Source organism: Panicum virgatum, chromosome 4K, assembly GCF_016808335.1.
Source record: "Panicum virgatum strain AP13 chromosome 4K, P.virgatum_v5, whole genome shotgun sequence".
Taxonomy (NCBI): domain Eukaryota; kingdom Viridiplantae; phylum Streptophyta; class Magnoliopsida; order Poales; family Poaceae; genus Panicum; species Panicum virgatum.
The window spans coordinates 45,394,520-45,411,710 of NC_053139.1; the positions used below are offsets into that span (position 1 = coordinate 45,394,520).

The 17,191-nt window shown below is 53.7% G+C and overlaps 2 protein-coding genes and 1 non-coding gene across 4 annotated transcripts; all 3 read left to right on the forward strand.

Moving 5' to 3' along the window:
- The first annotated feature begins 1,635 nt into the window (after window positions 1-1,635).
- Window positions 1,636-4,315, forward strand: LOC120704347 (zinc finger MYM-type protein 1-like). 2 transcript variants are annotated; one of them, XM_039988703.1, is made up of 4 exons: window positions 1,636-1,721; window positions 1,809-2,793; window positions 2,884-3,465; window positions 3,563-4,315. In XM_039988703.1, exons 1-4 carry the CDS (start codon window positions 1,667-1,669, stop codon window positions 3,609-3,611), a joined length of 1,671 nt encoding a protein of 556 aa, XP_039844637.1. In that variant the 5' UTR covers window positions 1,636-1,666; the 3' UTR covers window positions 3,612-4,315. The 2 variants fall into 2 exon arrangements, with proteins under 2 accessions (XP_039844637.1, XP_039844638.1); XM_039988704.1 differs by lacking the exon at window positions 3,563-4,315 and having other exon boundaries at window positions 1,809-1,973; window positions 2,884-2,953.
- A 7,117-nt stretch (window positions 4,316-11,432) lies between these two features.
- LOC120704348 (xyloglucan endotransglucosylase/hydrolase protein 22-like) lies at window positions 11,433-12,832 on the forward strand. The gene is made up of 2 exons (XM_039988706.1): window positions 11,433-12,026; window positions 12,152-12,832. Exons 1-2 carry the CDS (start codon window positions 11,572-11,574, stop codon window positions 12,561-12,563), a joined length of 867 nt encoding a protein of 288 aa, XP_039844640.1. The 5' UTR covers window positions 11,433-11,571; the 3' UTR covers window positions 12,564-12,832.
- Window positions 12,833-16,200: 3,368 nt separating this feature from the next.
- On the forward strand, window positions 16,201-16,339 carry LOC120705316. Its single transcript, XR_005687903.1, has one exon. It is a non-coding gene; the product is annotated as a small nucleolar RNA Z247 (small nucleolar RNA).
- The last annotated feature ends 852 nt before the right edge of the window (window positions 16,340-17,191 follow it).

The following is a 17,191-nucleotide window of genomic DNA, read 5'->3' on the forward strand; positions in this document are numbered from 1 at the left end:
TGTGAGAATAGGGGCACGAGTGAGTAATGCCTTCAGCCTTTCGAGGGCTTCTTGAGCTTCGGGGGTCCACATGAAGTGCTCGGTTTTTGTCAAGAGCCGATATAGGGGTAAGCCTTTCTCGCCGAGGCGCGAGATGAACCGGCTAAGAGATGCTAGGCATCCCATGACCCTCTGTACCCCCTTTAGGTCTCGGATCGGTCCCATCCGAGTGATGGCCGAGACTTTATCGGGGTTGGGTTCGATGCCCCGCTGGGAGACAATGAAGCCCAGGAGCATGCCTCGAGGCACCCCGAACACACACTTCTCGGGGTTAAGTTTTACCCCTTTGGCCCGTAGGCAATCAAATGCGATCCTGAGATCGGCAACCAGGTCGTCCGCCTTCCTGGATTTTACAACGATGTCATCGACATATGCCTCTATGCTCCGCCCGAGATGGTCTCTGAAAACGTGGAGCATACACCGCTGGTATGTGGCTCCGGCGTTTCTAAGGCCAAAGGGCATCGTAACGTAGCAGTACATGCCGAAAGGTGTGATAAAAGAGGTCGCGAGCTGGTCGGACTCTTTCATCTTGATTTGGTGGTAACCGGAATAGGCAGTGGCGGAGGGCTCAGTGTGGCGAGGTGTGGCGCTCGCCATACCTCGGTCCGGCCCATAGTGGGAATCGGCCCAAAGTCCGGTTTACCTTTACCTCCCTGGCTCCCTCACCCTAGCAGCCGCACGCCCGACGCCCAGTACTGCCGACGCCCTCGCCCAGTTGCCCAGATCTCCCGGCTCCTTGCAACGGCCGAGCGGCGCCCTCGCCCTCCGCCGGTCCGCCCCTCCGGCCCCGGTCCCCGGCTCCCCGACGCCGCGACGCGCTTGGGCACCTCGCTGCCTCCCCGGCTCCCTGCTGCAGGCTGCAGTGGCGTGCCGGCGCGGCAGCGCCCACGCCCTCCGGCCTTCATCCCTAGCTCGGCGCCTCGGGGGCTCCCCGTGTCCGCGGCTCCGCGCTGTGCCTGGGTGCCTCGCCGCCTCCCCGGCTCCCTGCAGTGGCGCGGGCACAGCCGGCAGCCCCCTCTCGGCCTCTCCGGCTCCCCGCAGCGCCGCTGCGGCCTGCGGCCTCCGGTACTCCCTGTCTCCCTCCACTCATCCCTCTGCCCCTTAGGCCCTTACCCCATTTCTTTGTGTGGTATTTCATTTGATGATTGTGTTCTAGCCAGTACTGGTTCTAGCCTTGTTTGTGAAACGAAAATGAATACATGAATACATGACTCTAGTAAGAATTGACTCTGTTTCGTATTCGTAATGATATATATATCCTAGAATTTATTTGGGAGCAAATCTATATGTGAAGCTAGCTAGCTCATACAAACCTAATGATGTGCGAGCAAATCTATATGTGAACTTGTGAAGCATCATTGTCGTACATTGCTAGAATCTGGAAGGTGAGTGCCTCCGCTATATCCTAGTGTTCAAGAATTTAGAAAGAACAATTTAGGATCAAAGAATTCTAGCAGCGCTTCTTTATTTTGTTCTGAATCAGACTGAAGTCATGTATGGTTTCTACCAATGAATACCATCATTGCTATTTAATTTTCAGTCTTGACAATGTGAACAGAATTACTCACTCAATGCACTACTACAGCAGAAAACTAGCGAAGGGAAGGCAGCCGCCGGCTCAAGCTCCATGGAGCAACAACCAAGCTCTAGCAGAAAAGGGAAAAGAAAGGCACAAGAAAGAGGTGAGAGAAGTAGTATTTTTTGGGCGTTGTATAGGATTGGGAAATTAAACTAATTTACTTTAATGTGAATTTGACTATTTATTTCAGATCTAAAGAGCTATTTTAGTCCATTCGGATCCAGTAGCACAAACCCAAGCACTCATGGAAGTGAAGTTGGTAATGCTATAATAGAGGAGGAAGAGGTGGTGGAAACTCATTTGGAGGACACCAATACCATAGGCCAACAGCCAGGTAGCAATGAAAATGATCAAGGTACAATAACTGAGTTCAATCCGGATTATATCATTTCTGATCCGGGGCTTCGGATTCCAATTGAGCAATTTAGTCCTAATATTAGAGATGAAATTAGGAGGGCTTTCATGGAACGAGGTCCAACTCAACCTAGTAGTCATGTTTTTCCTAGAGGAGAAGATAAAAGGCGCTTTCGAAAAGAATGGTTTGAGAAATATAATTGGCTGGAATATAGCTTGGTGAATGGTAAGGCTTATTGCTTTTGTTGTTATCTTTTTAGAAGAGTTGGTGTAGATGATGACAAATTTGGTTATGAGGCCTTTACAAAAGAAGGCTTTAGGCAATGGAAGAATGCCTACTTAGCACTCCCTAAACATGTTGGTGGCCCTAATAGTGCTCATAATAGATCAAGAGCGGCATTTGATGATTTTGATAATCAAAGGGCAAGTGTAAAGGAGAAAATTGTAGTTCATACCAAAGAGGCAGAAAAGAAGTATGAAACCCGTGTAGATACATCTTTGGCTATTGTAAGTTATATTGCCTTGCAAGGTGAACCGTTCCGTGGACATGATGAATCAGAAACTTCATTGAACAAAGGCAACTTTCTAGAATTTCTTGATTGGTACAAACTAAGAAATGAGGAAGTGAGGCAGGCATTTGAATTTGCTTGTCCTAAAAATGCTAAAATGACTTCTGGAACAATTCAGAAAGAACTTGCCGAGTGTTGTGCTCAAGCTGTTACCAAAGTCATAAAAGAAGAGATGAGTGGTTGTTTATTCTCTATTCTTGTTGATGAATCTCGTGATATATCAGTCAAAGAGCAAATGGCCATAATAGTCAGGTAAACATCCACTTTTATATCTTGTATTCTTGTTGAATGTTGATGAATCTTGTTATAATATTTCTAAATATTGTGAGTTTCCTCATATAGGTATGTGAATAAAAAAGGGCAAGTAGTTGAAAGATTTTTGGGTATCAAGCATGTCAAGCTAACTACATCAAAAGCATTAAAGAGAGCAATAGTGGAGGTTCTTAGTGCCCATGGTTTAACTATTGCAAAAATACGAGGCCAAGGGTATGATGGAGCTTCTAATATGAGAGGTGAATTCAATGGTGTTCAAAAACTAATTCGTGATGAGAACCCATATGCTTTCTATATCCATTGTTTTGCTCACCAATTGCAGTTGGTAGTTGTTTCGGTTTCAAAGTGTTGTTCATCTATAGAGGATTTCTTTGACTATGTGAACATGATTGTGAGCAGCACTAGTGCATCTTGTAAGAGGAAGGATTTATTGATTGATAGTCATCATACAATTGTTTTGAATAAGTTGGAGAGTGGAGATATTTCATCAGGTAGAGGACAACATCAAGAAACATCATTGCCTAGGCCTGGAGATACAAGATGGGGATCTCACTACAGGACATTTCTTCGTATTGAAACAATGTGGGACTCAATAATAGAAGTTCTGCAAGTGGTGCATGATGAGGAACGTAATCCATCAAGGGCAGGGGGGTTGGTGCCTACTATGGAGTCTTTCAACTTTGTGTTTATCATGAAGATGATGTTACAGATCCTTCGCATAACAAATGAGCTATCTCATCTGTTGCAGAAGAAGGATCAAAATATTGTTGAGGCCATGTCTTTGGTTATTGACGTGAAAACACGTTTGAACAATTTGAGAAGCGAAGGTTATGAGCCACTACTTGAAGAAGTCAAAACATTTTGCTAAGAAAATGATATCCCAATACCAAATATGGAAGATAGTGTACCAAGATTTGGTAGATCAAGGAAAGGAGGGAGAAACAACATCACTCAAGATCATTACTTTCGTGTTGATACCTTCTTTGCTACCATAGATGCTATCACAACAGAGTTTGATCATCGATTCAGTGAGGTATCATCGGAATTACTTACTTGCTTTGCTTGCCTTGATCCTAGAGATTCATTCTCTAACTTTGATGTGAATAAACTTGCTCGCCTCACGGATATATATTTGGATGATTTTTCTTTTGATGACCGGAAAAGAATAAAAGACCAGTTAGAAACCTTCATTATTCATGTTAGAAGAGTTGAGGCATTCAGAGCTTGTTATGACCTTGCAAGCCTAGCAATGAAAATGGTTGAACTTAAGAGGCATGAAATATTTCCCTTGGTTTATCGCCTAATTGAGCTGGCATTGCTGCTACCAGTAGCAACTGCATCAGTTGAAAGAGCCTTTTCAGCCATGAAGATTATTAAAACTGAGTTGCGGAACAAGATGTCCGATGGTTGGCTTAATGACTTGATGGTGGTGTATATTGAGCGGGAGATATTTAAAGGAATTGATCTTGAATCTATCAAGAAGGCTTTTCAGAAGAAAAAAGATAGAAATATGCAATTGCCAAAGTCTCCTAGACGCAACTAATAATAAATATATCGGTATAACTCTATACTCTAATTGTGTATCTTGTATTACATTTAATATTTTAACTCTAATATTTCGTTACTAATTTATGTTTTCTCTTTGTTTGATAGCTTCTTTGGTCCAATTGTTGATTTGATGCGTACTTTACGTGTTTTTCTTCATTTGAGGTACTTCTAAACTATACTTTTGTTGTGAACCTTTATTTTCGTATAATATTTGAACATAATCTAGTAATCCACCGCCACACCTAAAATTTTCGGCGTCCTCCGCCACTGGGAATAGGCATCAAGAAAGGATAGGAGTTCACATCCCGCAGTAGTATCTATAATCTGATCGATTCGTGGCAAAGGAAAAGGGACCTTCGGACATGTCTTATTTAAACTAGTATAATCTATACACATCCTCCAGTTTCCACTCTTTTTCTTCACTAATACTGGATTAGCTAGCCACTCGGGATGGAATACCTCTTTGATGAATCTGGCCGCTAGAAGTTTCTGCAACTCCTCGCCGATCGCCCGGCGCTTGAGCTCGTCGAAGCGTCTTAGGCGCTGCCTCACCGGCTTGGAGTTGGGTCGGACATCAAGAGAGTGCTCGGCGACCTCCCTCGGTATGCCAGGCATGTCCGAGGGACTCCACGCAAAGATATCTACGTTGGCGCGGAGGAAATCGACAAGCACCACTTCCTATTTGTCATCGAGGCTGGCGCTGATCCGCAACGCCTTGTCGTCGGAGTGGCTCGGGTCGAGGGGCACCTTCTTGATACCCTCGGCGGGTTCGAATCTCCCGGCGTGTCGGTGCGTGGAGTCCAAGGCCTCGCTCGCCATTTTGTCGAGAGTGGCTGCGAGGGCCTCGTCCTCCGCTTGAGCTTCCGCGTGCTCAACGCACTCGATGTCGCACTCGTAGGCGTGCTCGAATGAAGAGCCGATGGTGATGACGCCCTTCGGACCCGGCATTTTGAGCTTGAGGTAGGTGTAGTTGGGGACGGCCATAAACTTGGCGTAGCAAGGACGACCAAGGATGGCATGATAGGACCCTCGAAATCCCACCACCTCGAAGGTGAGTACCTCCTTGCGGAAGTTGGCTGCTGTGCCGAAGCAGACAGGCAGATCGATCTGGCCGAGGGGTTGGACTCGCTTCCCTGGCGCGACGCCGTGGAATGGTGACTTGCTGGGGCAAAGCTTGTCCAGTCCGATCCCCATGAGCTCCAAGGTGGGGGCGTACATGATCCCCAGAAGCGGGTGTTACCGATGATGGGGTCGACAACGAGCGGATACCATCCCGGATGCGGGACGTAGTCGGGGTGGTCCTCGCGGCCAAAGGTGATGGTATCCTTCGACCAATCGAGGTAGGATGGCGTGGCTTTGCGGCGGAAAAGACTTCGCGGCGCTCACGCTTGCGCTGCCGAGAAGTCATATTCGTCGTTGCTCCTCCAAAGATGAAGAAGGCGTTCTCCACTGGGGGGAACTCGTCGTCTCCACCTTTGTCGCCCGCGTCCTTCTTCTTGTCTTCGTCGCGATGCGCGACGCGGTTGTAATACTTCTTGAGCATTTCGCACTGCTCGAGGGTATGGTTGACCGGGCCCTTGTGGTAAGGGCACGGCTTCTTGAGCATGTCGTCAAATTGGCCACCGCCACCTCGAGGGGGGCCTCGAGGCCCTTTGCGGTCTGGGGCGGCAGCGAAGGCCTCCTCGGAGTCCTCTGCCCGCCCCGGCTCACGCTGGTTCGGTGGGATCGGCTTCTTTCCCTTCCTCCCCCGCTTCTGTTTCTTGGCGGGGGCATTGGGCTTGGCGTTGCTGCCCTCCGCGGGCGCATCGTCCTTGCGCTTGCTCGACTTGTCGTCGAAGATGGCACCAACGGCCTCCTCTCCGGCGGCATAGTTGGTGGCAGCGTCGAACAGCTCATTGGTGTTGACGGGTCGGCTTCTCGCGAGCTCATGCACCAGGTTCCTGCACGCCGTACCCTCGAGGAAAGCGTTGATGACCTCGACGTGGGTGACGCTAGGGAGCTCGGTGCACTGCTTGGAGAAGCGCCGCACGTAGTCAAGCAGGGACTCACGGGGCTTCTAGCGACACCCTTTGAGATCCCAGGAGTTCCCAGGGCGCACGTACGTGCCCTGGAAATTGCCCACGAAAATGTGGACCAAGTCGGCCCAATTGTGGATCTGATCCGCAGGCAGGTGCTCGAGCCACGTTCGTGTGGCGTCTGCAAGATGAAGAGGAAGGTTGCGGATGATGACCGCGTCCTCCGTCGCGCCGCCTAGCTGGCACGCTAGGCGGTAGTCATTGAGCCAGACTGCAGGATCAGTCTCGCCCGAGTACTTGACGAGGGTGTTGGGTTGTCGAAAGCGCGGGGGAAAAGATGCTGTTCGAATCTCCCGGCTGAACACCCGGGTGCCCGGAGGCTCCGGTGACTCACCCCTGTCGTGCTCAGGGTCGAAGCGTCCACCCTGTCGAGGGGTGTACCTCCTGCCATCGATGACGTTGCGGGCGTCGCCGTCGCCAGCGTGCCCGCGAGTGTCACGGATTCGCTCCCTTACGGGAACTCTTCCGATGCGCTCGTGCACCGAGGGCACCTTCGCACCGGGTGCTACGGCTGCCTTGCCCTCCCCCGCTGGGGGTGTGTGCACAGAAACCTCGCGGTCCTGACGCGCAGTCCCATCACGCTGCTCCGGGGCCTTCGAGCGCATACGAGACGCAGAACTCTCGGCCTGCTGCACGGCAGCTTGCTCGATGAGCTCCTGTGCCTCGCGGCGCAGGTTGCGGCCCGAAGGTGTCGATGGCTCGGGCATAGCTTGAAGTAGATAGGCCGCAGCGACGAGTTTTTCACCGGCCGTTTGCAGTTTCGGAGATTTGTCGACATTGTCGTCGGCCAGGATGCGCTCCCGGGCAACACGTCCCGCCGCCTGGGCGTGTGCACCACGCACGGTACGCTGCTGCTCGAGTGCGGCGCGTAGCTCCTGGGTTTGTTGACGCTGCTCGTCGAGCTTGGCTTGAACCTCGTTGAGCTGCGCCAGTTGAGCTTGTCGCGCCGCTGAACTTGACGAGGAAGGGGCTGCAGGCGGGACCACCGGTTGCTTTGCCCGCACGTCCGCCCCGCCGTCCCCGTCGTTGGCTGGAGCATTGTCGTCCTGCTCGTCCGCGAGGTCCGCCATGAAGCATTCCCAGGAAGGATCGAAATCCCCCTCGCTGGAGTCTTCGGAGCAGGTGAGGCAGTAAGCCGTCGCCAGCTGGAACGAGAGAAGAGCGCTGGGGTCGCGAACCCCGGAGTAGTCCTCGGCCTCCTCGGCCGTGAAGTTGTTCATGAAGAAGTCGATGTCATCGGCGATCGAGCTCGCCGTCTCGGGGTAGGATTCATCAGGAGACGACGCGATGAGGCTGCGAATCGACCGAAGATGATGACCTGGCAGATCCGCATGCTTGATGAAGTTAGCGCTGGTTGACGAGGCGTGGGCGGCAGCGTTGCGCATCCCGAAGGGGAAGGGCGACGCCGAAGTCGAGTCCCCCCTGGGAGGCACTAGTGCTGCCACAGGCGAAGGTGCCGGCGCAGATGACGCCGAGGCACGCGGTGACGAAACGGTGGCCCCGTTGGCCGTGATGATGAGTTGCGACATGCCAGCCTCGACCCACGTGGGGGAGCTGTGGTGTGCCGCACGACGACGCTCCGCGCGTGCTTGTCGTGAACGCCGACCCGAGCGCCTGTTGCGCCGGGCTGGCGAAGTCGGAGCGATGGAGTTGCGTCCGGGAGAGAGGAGCTGCATGAGGTAACCGTTGCCGGTTGCCCTGAACTCGAGACTCCCGAACGAGATCACGTGTCCCGCTGGAAACGGATCCGAAACACCCATAGGGTATGGGTTGGATCTGCTCGCCATCCCTGAAGATCAAATGGGAAAAAGAGAGAAAAAAAGTCACGCAGCTTCCCCTACCTGGCGCGCCAACTGTCGGTGTCCCGACCCGGGGGGTCCGGATCCCAACTAGTAAATGCTGTGTGTTTCCTCGTCCCAGATGATGATGCAAGAGGCAATCACAGTAACACACGGTGTATCCTGGTTCCGGCCGCGGGGCCGTACGTCCAGCAAAGGGGGTGTGCGATGGCACTATATTATCTTGCACCCGAAATGCTTGTAGTAGGGGGTACAAGTAAGGCGAGAGAGGGAGAGAAGCTCCCAAGTCTCAGCTAGGAGTGGAGTCGATTAAGATGAGTGCTCAGTAGTCCCTGAACGTCCTCTTGAAGAGAGAAACCAGAGAGACCAGGCAGACTAGTGTCCAGCAGCCCCCGGCTAAAGGAAGCCCGCTCCCTCCTTTTATAGTCACAAGGAGGGGCGGGGCACATGAGTGGGGGAATAGAAGTCACCGTCCTCCCCTGAATCGCGGGGTACAGTGGTCGGACACTGTAGGAAGTATACTGTGGGAAGGCGGCGTGCGTCGCTGTCGTCCGGATTTCGTCCTTGGTACAGCGAAGATGACGCCGGTTGTCCGATAGTGTCTCCGCAGGCGGCGTGGTGGTGGTGTGTAGTGGGCCCTGTGGACTAGCTGTAGTAATGGCGCGCGACGGCCCCGGACCCCCCTGTGGGAGTGCGGGCGTGCACACTAGAAGGTCCGGGGGACGGGTGGAAGTCCCGGACCCCTTCCCCAGTGGGAGGCGAGTCCGGATGGTCGGCGCCGGCAGAACAGTAATGGGAGCAGTGCCGAGCCCATCTTGTTCCGCGTGCAGGTCCCAAGGCATTGCTACAGCGTCCGAGATGGCGGAATGGTGACCGAAGTCAGCGGATGGGACCCCGGTCACATCCACTGTGGGAATGGCGGCCTGGCACCGCCCGTCCTTTGAGCCGTGGCAGAGTGGCTGGCTTTTAATGCCTTCATACGGCGAGCAGTTGGGCGGCGAGGTTATTTGTCCCTTGTGCCGAGGGGTGGCCTCGAGCGAGGCAAAGATGAGCCACCCGCTCGAGGGTAGATTCGCTACCCTCGAGCGAGGCGGAGATGCGTTGCGTGATCGAAGGTCCTGAAGGGAGCCCTCGAGCGAGGCGGAGAATGAGTCACCGCTCGAGGGTAGATCCGCTACCCTCGAGCGAGGCGGAGGTTGTCCAGCGGGCCCGAGAGGGACCCTCGAGCGAGGCGGAGATCGTTCCGCGGGTTCGAGGGGGATGTGAATGGGCCGCGTGCTGGGCTTTATTGAGTCATTTCCTTTCTTCCAGATTGTAAGGAGGCTGTGGGCCTAGTTGCCTTAACAGATGTTTGTGTTTTTAAAAGCGGTCTTAGTACCCCGATTAGGGTGTCCCTAATTGTGATACCCGACAACCGCCGAATACCAAACCGCGTCCCAAATGGGGGTCTTCACATTCCTACGTTGAACTTTCATTTCATGTGTATAGGTGTATGACTCTGTATTTGTATGCACGTTTATTACTATTATATTTGTATGCATGATTATAAATTATTGCTTTGGTAGTGTCATTTACATTAAAATGTGCATAGCTAATGTCGAAATTTCCTTTTATTTCACACCGGGGATCCATTTTATAAGCGATGGAAAACTGCAAGAAACCACCGGTATACCGGAAAAACCGGCCGGTAAACCGGAGTAACCGACCGGTATTTCGCTGGGAACTGGAGCGCACAAGTAACCGGTATACCGGCCAAACCGGCCGGTAAACCGGTCTAACCGGCTGGTATACCGGTCGGAACCGCTTCCACGACGAAATTTGAATTCAAAATTACATTTGTCCGGTTCGGACCGGTAACCGGCCTAACAGGACCGGTAAACCGGTACCGGAGCCCGGCGGTTAGGCCGGTCCGGTAAAATTGAAAGTTAAGCAATCCGGAGCAGCAATGCATGACGACGCACTGATGACTGGGGCCATAGGAAGATGATGAGCAAGGGGGCTAGCACAGCTGGATCCCGCGAGGCCGTGTCCCGTTGCTCCTCGGCGACGCCACTGCGGACGGAGCACTGCTGCTGGTCATCCGTATTGGAGCAGGAGTACGCAGTAGGGATTGGACGAAGAGACGGGTTCAAATTTGAAGGTCGCGGGCGGGATCGAGCCCTGAACGAGCCCACAAGTCCATGAGCGCGGTCGTGTTGGCGCTCGCAGAGACGTGTCGGCGTCGGCATACCTGTCACTGGCAGCCCCGTTCCTAACGGCAGCATGTCTCGGAGGAGGAGAACCACTGAACTGAACCAGGGTGGACGTTATCATTGTACTAGCATGGAATGGACATGGACATGGACATGGACATGGACATGGACATGGGACTCGTGTCGCCGGCTACAGCGACCTCAACCGGCGCCGAGCGTAAATGGCGGATCGACCCCTGAAACCTACTAGGTCCCACCAGCAGCTAGCAGCGCCTTTAGCAGTTTAGCCCCTTTACCGTGGACAGTAAGCACACTTGCAGCTTGCATTTACCAGTCCTGCCCCCCCTGGACGGGAAGGCCGGCAACTGCAGCGGGCCTGGCCACGCCGTGCCCATGCCAACAGCCGTCGCCGGACCCCGCGTTCGCGTTCCTTCTCGGCTTCTCCCATGGGGGCAAGCAAGCGGCCGGACACTCGCACGCGGCGAGGCAGGCAGGCCGGACGAACCTTCCCCGAATCCCAGACCGCGCACGCACGCCCATGCCACATGCCGCCACGGCACGGCCGGATCAGGGATCACGCCGCGCGGGCTGGCACTGGCAGCACGAGCGGAGCAAGCAGGCAGGCCACCAACCGGCGCCTCACTGTAAAGCAGCAGCTGCGCCTGCGCGCGGGCGAGGCCAAGGAAAGCACCCGCAAAAGCTGCCGCTTTCCCATCCCGCGCCCGGCGGGGGCAGGCACCACTTGCCCGGAAGCCGCCGCGGGTGGCCGGGTGGATGGGCCTCGCCGCTTGCGTGGCCGAGTAAAGGCGCCCCGCGCCGCGCGGCCCCCACCGGCGGAGCCTCCGCTGGATCCAGTGCGCGGCCAGCCCGCATTCACTCTATACGCGCCAGCCAGCCAGCCGAGGCCGAGCCGGCCCGGCACTCGCCCGTTGGTTTCCACCTGCTGCCCGTGTCCGCCCCCCCGCGGCTGCCCTGCCACGGCCTCCTGCATAAATACCACCACGCCCCTGCTGCCAACTCCATTCCAATCGCACCAATCCACTCGATCAGTGACCACCACCTCCTCACCGAGCTCCCAACAACACTTGGCAAGCTAGACCTCCTTCCTGCTGCCTGCAATCAGCTGAGAACGAAGGGAAGAGGATGAGGTCGATTGCGCTCGCCATCGCGGCGATGGCCTGCCTGGCGGCGGTGGCGCGGGCCGGCAACTTCTACCAGGACACGGAGATGACCTGGGGCGGCGGGCGCGGAAAGGTCGTGGACGGCGGCCGCGGGCTCGACCTGACGCTGGACCGCACCTCCGGCTCCGGGTTCCAGTCCAGGAGCGAGTACCTCTTCGGCAAGATCGACATGCAGATCAAGCTGGTCCCCGGCAACTCCGCCGGCACCGTCACCACCTTCTACCTCTCGTCGCAGGGGAGCGCCCACGACGAGATCGACTTCGAGTTCCTGGGCAACGTCACCGGCGAGCCCTACACGCTGCACACCAACGTGTTCACGCAGGGGCAGGGCCAACGCGAGCAGCAGTTCCGCCTCTGGTTCGACCCCACCACCGCCTACCACACCTACTCCATCGTCTGGAACCCGCAGCACATCATGTGAGTCCCCAGCAGTCTCTCTCTCTCTCTCTCTCTCATCGCATCGCCGCCTTCTCAATCTTCTTTCCGGAGACCACAGCAGCAGACACGGTCGCTGACAGGCAAGCTCCTGGTTTGGCATGCAGCTTCGCGGTGGACGGCACCCCGATCCGCGACTTCAAGAACCACGAGGCGCGCGGCGTGGCGTTCCCCAAGAGCCAGCCGATGCGGCTGTACGCGAGCCTGTGGAACGCCGACGACTGGGCCACGCAGGGCGGGCGCGTCAAGGCGGACTGGTCCCACGCGCCGTTCGTGGCCTCCTTCCGGGGCTTCCGCGCCGACGCCTGCGTGTGGTCCGGCGGGCGGCAGCAGTGCCCCGTGGGCACCATGGAGGCCGCCGCCGCGGGCGGCGGGGGGCGCGGCTGGTGGAGCCAGCAGCTGAGCGACATGAGCTACCGCCGCATGCGCTGGGTGCAGAGGAAGTTCATGATCTACAACTACTGCGCCGACGCCAAGCGCTTCCCGCAGGGCGTCCCCGCCGAGTGCCACCTCCGGTGATGAGCTTGCTAGCTGCTGCCGTTGTGCCGTGCACGCACGATGACGCCTTGTCGTTCCAACCCAACCCATCCATCCGTGGCGAAACCAGAGATCGATCGTGGAGAGAAGAAGATGGTGGCGAAGAATAAGGATCGTTTTTGGATGATGGAGGCGATGTAATGTACTAGTGTAAAGGAAAGGGAATGTAGCTGCGCATATCGCATTCTTTGATTTGTTTCTGTAACACCAGATGTACACCTATCATCAAGACGTTTGTTTCAGCATACTAATCTTCTGTCAGCGTCCTTGATCTTGCATGCCTGTCTCTCTGAGTGCGGGCCCCTGGTCTTAAAGCAGGCAGGGCAAGGCTGGCAGACAGGCAGAGGCACCCCATGCCGCGGACAAGCAGTGATGGAAAGCAGGAAAGGGACAACACCCTGGATGGCTTGACGCATGCATGGGATGGGATGGGAGAGGATGGGGAGCTTATCCGGATTTGATTATTTTAACCGAGGAGGAAGACGACATCCATGCGTTGCATGCACTTGTCGAGATCGAGACTAGTAGGGACGACCGACATCCGTGATGAATTCCTGTTCCTGCAAAAAAATTGTATTCTACTAATGAGCTCACGATAACAAAGTTACCACGTGCTAGGGCTAAAAAACAAGCGACACTTCCTTCCCGAAAAATAAAAAAACAAAACAAGCGACACTGGCGTCATCCGTCCTCGGTTTTCGACGCTAACCACGGACGCGTACCGCGTTTTCCTCAGAGACCGCACGTTCCCGGCCGCCTTCCCGCCACGGAAAGGAAAAACCACACGAGCCTCGAGTCGGGCACTCAGGCTCTGACAGTCTGACCCGGGCCACATGCCCGCCGCCCCTGCGTAGTGTGGTCTTCTCCGGTTTTCCCCTTTGTTGCCGTGGTGATGAATTGGTGATGTAGGAGTATCTCGTACATACCAATACATGCATGTCGAGTGTTATTGTTGTTGATGTAATTTACCTCCTCTCTCTCGCTACGTACCCGGCAAATTCCTTGCCGGTTACTTTTTTTTCTTTTTCTTTTGAGGGGGCCTTGCCGGTTAGTACTTAAGAGTGGCCTCGTAGACAAAGCAGAATTTGACATTCTGGCCAACTTGGATGACAGGACGAGGCCCCTGGGAGAATCTAAGGGCGTCCGCAACAGTCTGTCGATTTGAGCGAGCGATTTGGATAAGATAGAGGAGGGCAGCAGGCGCTTGGGACGCGCGCGTGTGAGAGCCAGCCGCATTGGAGAGTGTGCGAGCTAGCGACGAAGAAATCGCTAGTGACCACTGGACTGCAACTGTTCAATGATTAAACAAATCAAATCACTGGCCAAATCGCCCACCGTTGCGGACGCCCTAAGTGTGAGTTGACTAGCAAGGACCTTATAAAAATAATACCCGACTGAGCCCGTCGGTAGGGGTGGTAATGGGCCATGGCCCTAATGACCTCTTCACAGCCCAATAAAGCCCTTAAAATTTTTAGTTCAAAAATACATATGTTTAGAGCCCGGCCCTTTTAGTACCCGATCCTTAGATTTTCTAGTTCAAAATGTTGGGCCCTTTACCACCCCTACCCGTCGGAGCCCAACGGATCATAACCGGCCCTAACGATGAGCACAGACGTGGCCCAGGCTCTCAGCAAGCGGACCTTATCGCCGGCCCAGGTGAGGACAGTACCCAGGTCCACCCATTTTTAGAGTTTTAGAGCCAGAGGCCCCAGCCTTACTTAAAAGAGAGATTAGTTCAGGTTTACATCCGAAAGTGCTGGATAACCTACTCCCAGGAGCCGGGAACAAAAGCAGAAAATAACAAAGCTATCCTTCAGGTTTACATTAGGTCTACTTCAGCTAAATACTCTTACAAGGGGTACACCGGGGAGAACTTGGAGTAAACAGACGGCGACTAAGCTGTTAAGGCTGAGTCCAGCTCCTTCATTTGCGCGCTCCAAGACATGCTGGTCAACTGCTTCTCTCCCAGGTCCTCCAAGCAAGACGCAGGTTGGGTCTTCTTCATGCAGCACCTGTTAGCACGACAAGTCTTCTTAAGATATCCTTCAGGTTGGAGATGTACGCTCTCAACTCGGTCTCTTTGGTTGGGGGACACAAAATTGACCAATTCTGAGCCAGCTTCACTATTCTCCAGATTAATAGATTCATATTCCTCCAGCCTACATTCTGAAAACAAAGTTCCTTTCTCAGTTTCCACGACCCCCACTGAGCAGCAGAGCTAATAAACAAGACCTGTGTGATTTCTTTTCCCCCTTCATTCAAGTGACCCACCAACATTTATCCAAAAAAAAAAGTGACCCACCAACAATATAGTTCCTTTTCTTGAAGGATGCTCATTTCAATTGCGAGAAAGCGATGAAGGGGGCTCTTGTGAATCTCGTAAAAATGTCTAGAAGCGTGTAGTAATGTACAAAACTACAATCTATTAAACATGCATGCTTTGCCTATTGCCATGCCTTAATCTTTGTTGGTTCCTTGAATGATATGGTTGAAGTTTTCCATGAGACGAAGATGAGGAGAGTGCAGCTTGGAACGGAAAGGTCGCGGGGTGCATGAAGAAGTTGGCCCAGCAGGCGCTCTCGATGACGGTACGGTGGCGCGGGCGGTGCCGAGGCCAGAACGGGAGGGACCGCGCCTGGGCCTGGCATGGCACACCATGTGATGTGAGTGAGGCACGGAAGCGCGAGTGAAAAGTTGGACCTGGCGCTCGCCACACCGGCCGCGGATCCCTCATCCATCTTTACTGCGCTACGGCGGAGCCATCGCCGGGCAGCTCCCAGCGCCCATCCCACATCCACCGTACGCACCACTTACACCGGGGCCACACCGTTGCTCCTCGCTGTTAAACATGTTGTAACTAAATATGGTATAAGTGGTGACCGGTTGGAGATATAGGTTTGCTATAGATAGAAATAGATTCATGTTGTATTGTGTAAATCTTTTCTTTCCTAGTTTATCTCCAAACCGGTCATACTCAGCCATATATATATCTGTATCTGTGCCTTGTTTGGGCTACCATTGATTATTAACACGAAACCGTCGCGATCTCCAAAAGGAGGCCGACGTTCCACCCAAAGCTTCACGGCGCCTCTGATTTCTACATGGTAATCAGAGCCTAGGCGATCCAAGAACTCAAGCAATGGCGTCCTCAAGCATGGCGTCGAATCCTCTTCTCGGCGTGCAGGTCACGGAGAAGCTCACCCGCCAAAACCATGCCATGTGGTCAGCGCAGGTCCTTGCGACCTTACGAGGCGCAAGGTTGGAGCGTTATGTCAACGGCAAGGCCGTCGCTCCATCTGAAGAAATTGAAGAAAAGAAGGCTGACGGCAAGACCGTCGCGGTGTCCAACCCCGCCTATGAGGAGTGGTTCGCTGCGGACCAGCAGGTGCTTGGTTTCCTCCTCGCGTCCCTATCTAGGGACATCCTGGCGCAAGTCGCCATCTCGAAGACCGCTGCCGAAGCATGGAAGACAATCAGCGACATGTTTGCCTCCCACACACGTGCACGTACAACCAACGTACGCCTTGCTCTCGCGACGACGAAGAAGGAGAACATGACTGTAGCTCAGTTCTACGGCAAGATGAAGGAGCTAGCAGATGAGATGGCCGCTTCAGGAAAGCCTCTTGATGATGAAGAGTTGGTGATGTACATCTGCAATGGGCTTGATCCCGAGTACAATCCTTTAGTCTCTGCCCTTGTAACTAGAGTTGAACCTGTTACTCCTGCTGAATTGTTCTCACAGTTATTAAGCTTTGAGACTAGATTAGAATTGCAGCTCGGCACTGGATCTTCATCGGCCAACACAGCAGGAAGAGGTGGTCGAGGTGGGAACCAGCAGATGCGTGGTTCTGGTCGCGGGAACCAGCAGATGCGAGGGCGATCAAATTTTGGTCGCGGCTCTGGAAGACGTGGGCGTGGCCAACAGCAGCAATCACGCCCCAATCAGCAGAACCAGCAGCGCAGGAACTTCCCAACCGGCCCTACTGCGATCCATGATAGCAATGGGCGCCCCATCTGTCAAGTGTGCTTCAAGACAGGACATACGGCGCTTGAATGTTGGCACCGTTTTGATGAGAATTATGTTCCAGAGGAACGACACGTTGCTGCTGCTATGAGTCTCTACTCGATGGATCAAAATTGGTACATGGACACTGGTGCTACAGATAATATAACCAGTGATCTTGAGAAGCTGTCCGTCCGTGACAAGTATCATGGGAACGATCAGATTCACACCGCAAGCGGTGCAGGTATGGAAATTAAACATATTGGTCATTCTATAGTTCATACCCCGACTCGTAATTTACATCTAAACAATGTTCTTCATGTTCCAAAAGCTACAAAAAATCTCGTTTCCGTTCATCATCTTACTAAAGATAATTCCATCTTTCTTGAATTTCACCCTAATTATTTTCTGATCAAGGATCAGGCCACGAAGAACACCATCCTTAGAGGGCACTGCCGCAAGGGTTTATATCCTCTTCCGCCGCCAACCTCAATAAAGCAAGCTTTTGGAGTCGTCAAACCATCCTTTGAGAGATGGCATAGTCGCTTAGGTCATGCATCATACCCCATTGTTTCCAAAGTCATTAGTATGAATAATCTTCCCTGTT

Coding starts and splice junctions, on each gene's coding strand:
- LOC120704347 (XM_039988703.1), top strand. CDS start 1,667: ATGGAGCAACAACCAAGCTCTAGCAGAAAAGGGAAAAGAAAGGCACAA. Junction 1,722..1,808: donor AAGAAAGGCACAAGAAAGAG/GTGAGAGAAGTA, acceptor TATTTATTTCAG/ATCTAAAGAGCTATTTTAGT. Junction 2,794..2,883: donor CAAATGGCCATAATAGTCAG/GTAAACATCCAC, acceptor TTCCTCATATAG/GTATGTGAATAAAAAAGGGC.
- LOC120704348 (XM_039988706.1), top strand. CDS start 11,572: ATGAGGTCGATTGCGCTCGCCATCGCGGCGATGGCCTGCCTGGCGGCG. Junction 12,027..12,151: donor TGGAACCCGCAGCACATCAT/GTGAGTCCCCAG, acceptor TTTGGCATGCAG/CTTCGCGGTGGACGGCACCC.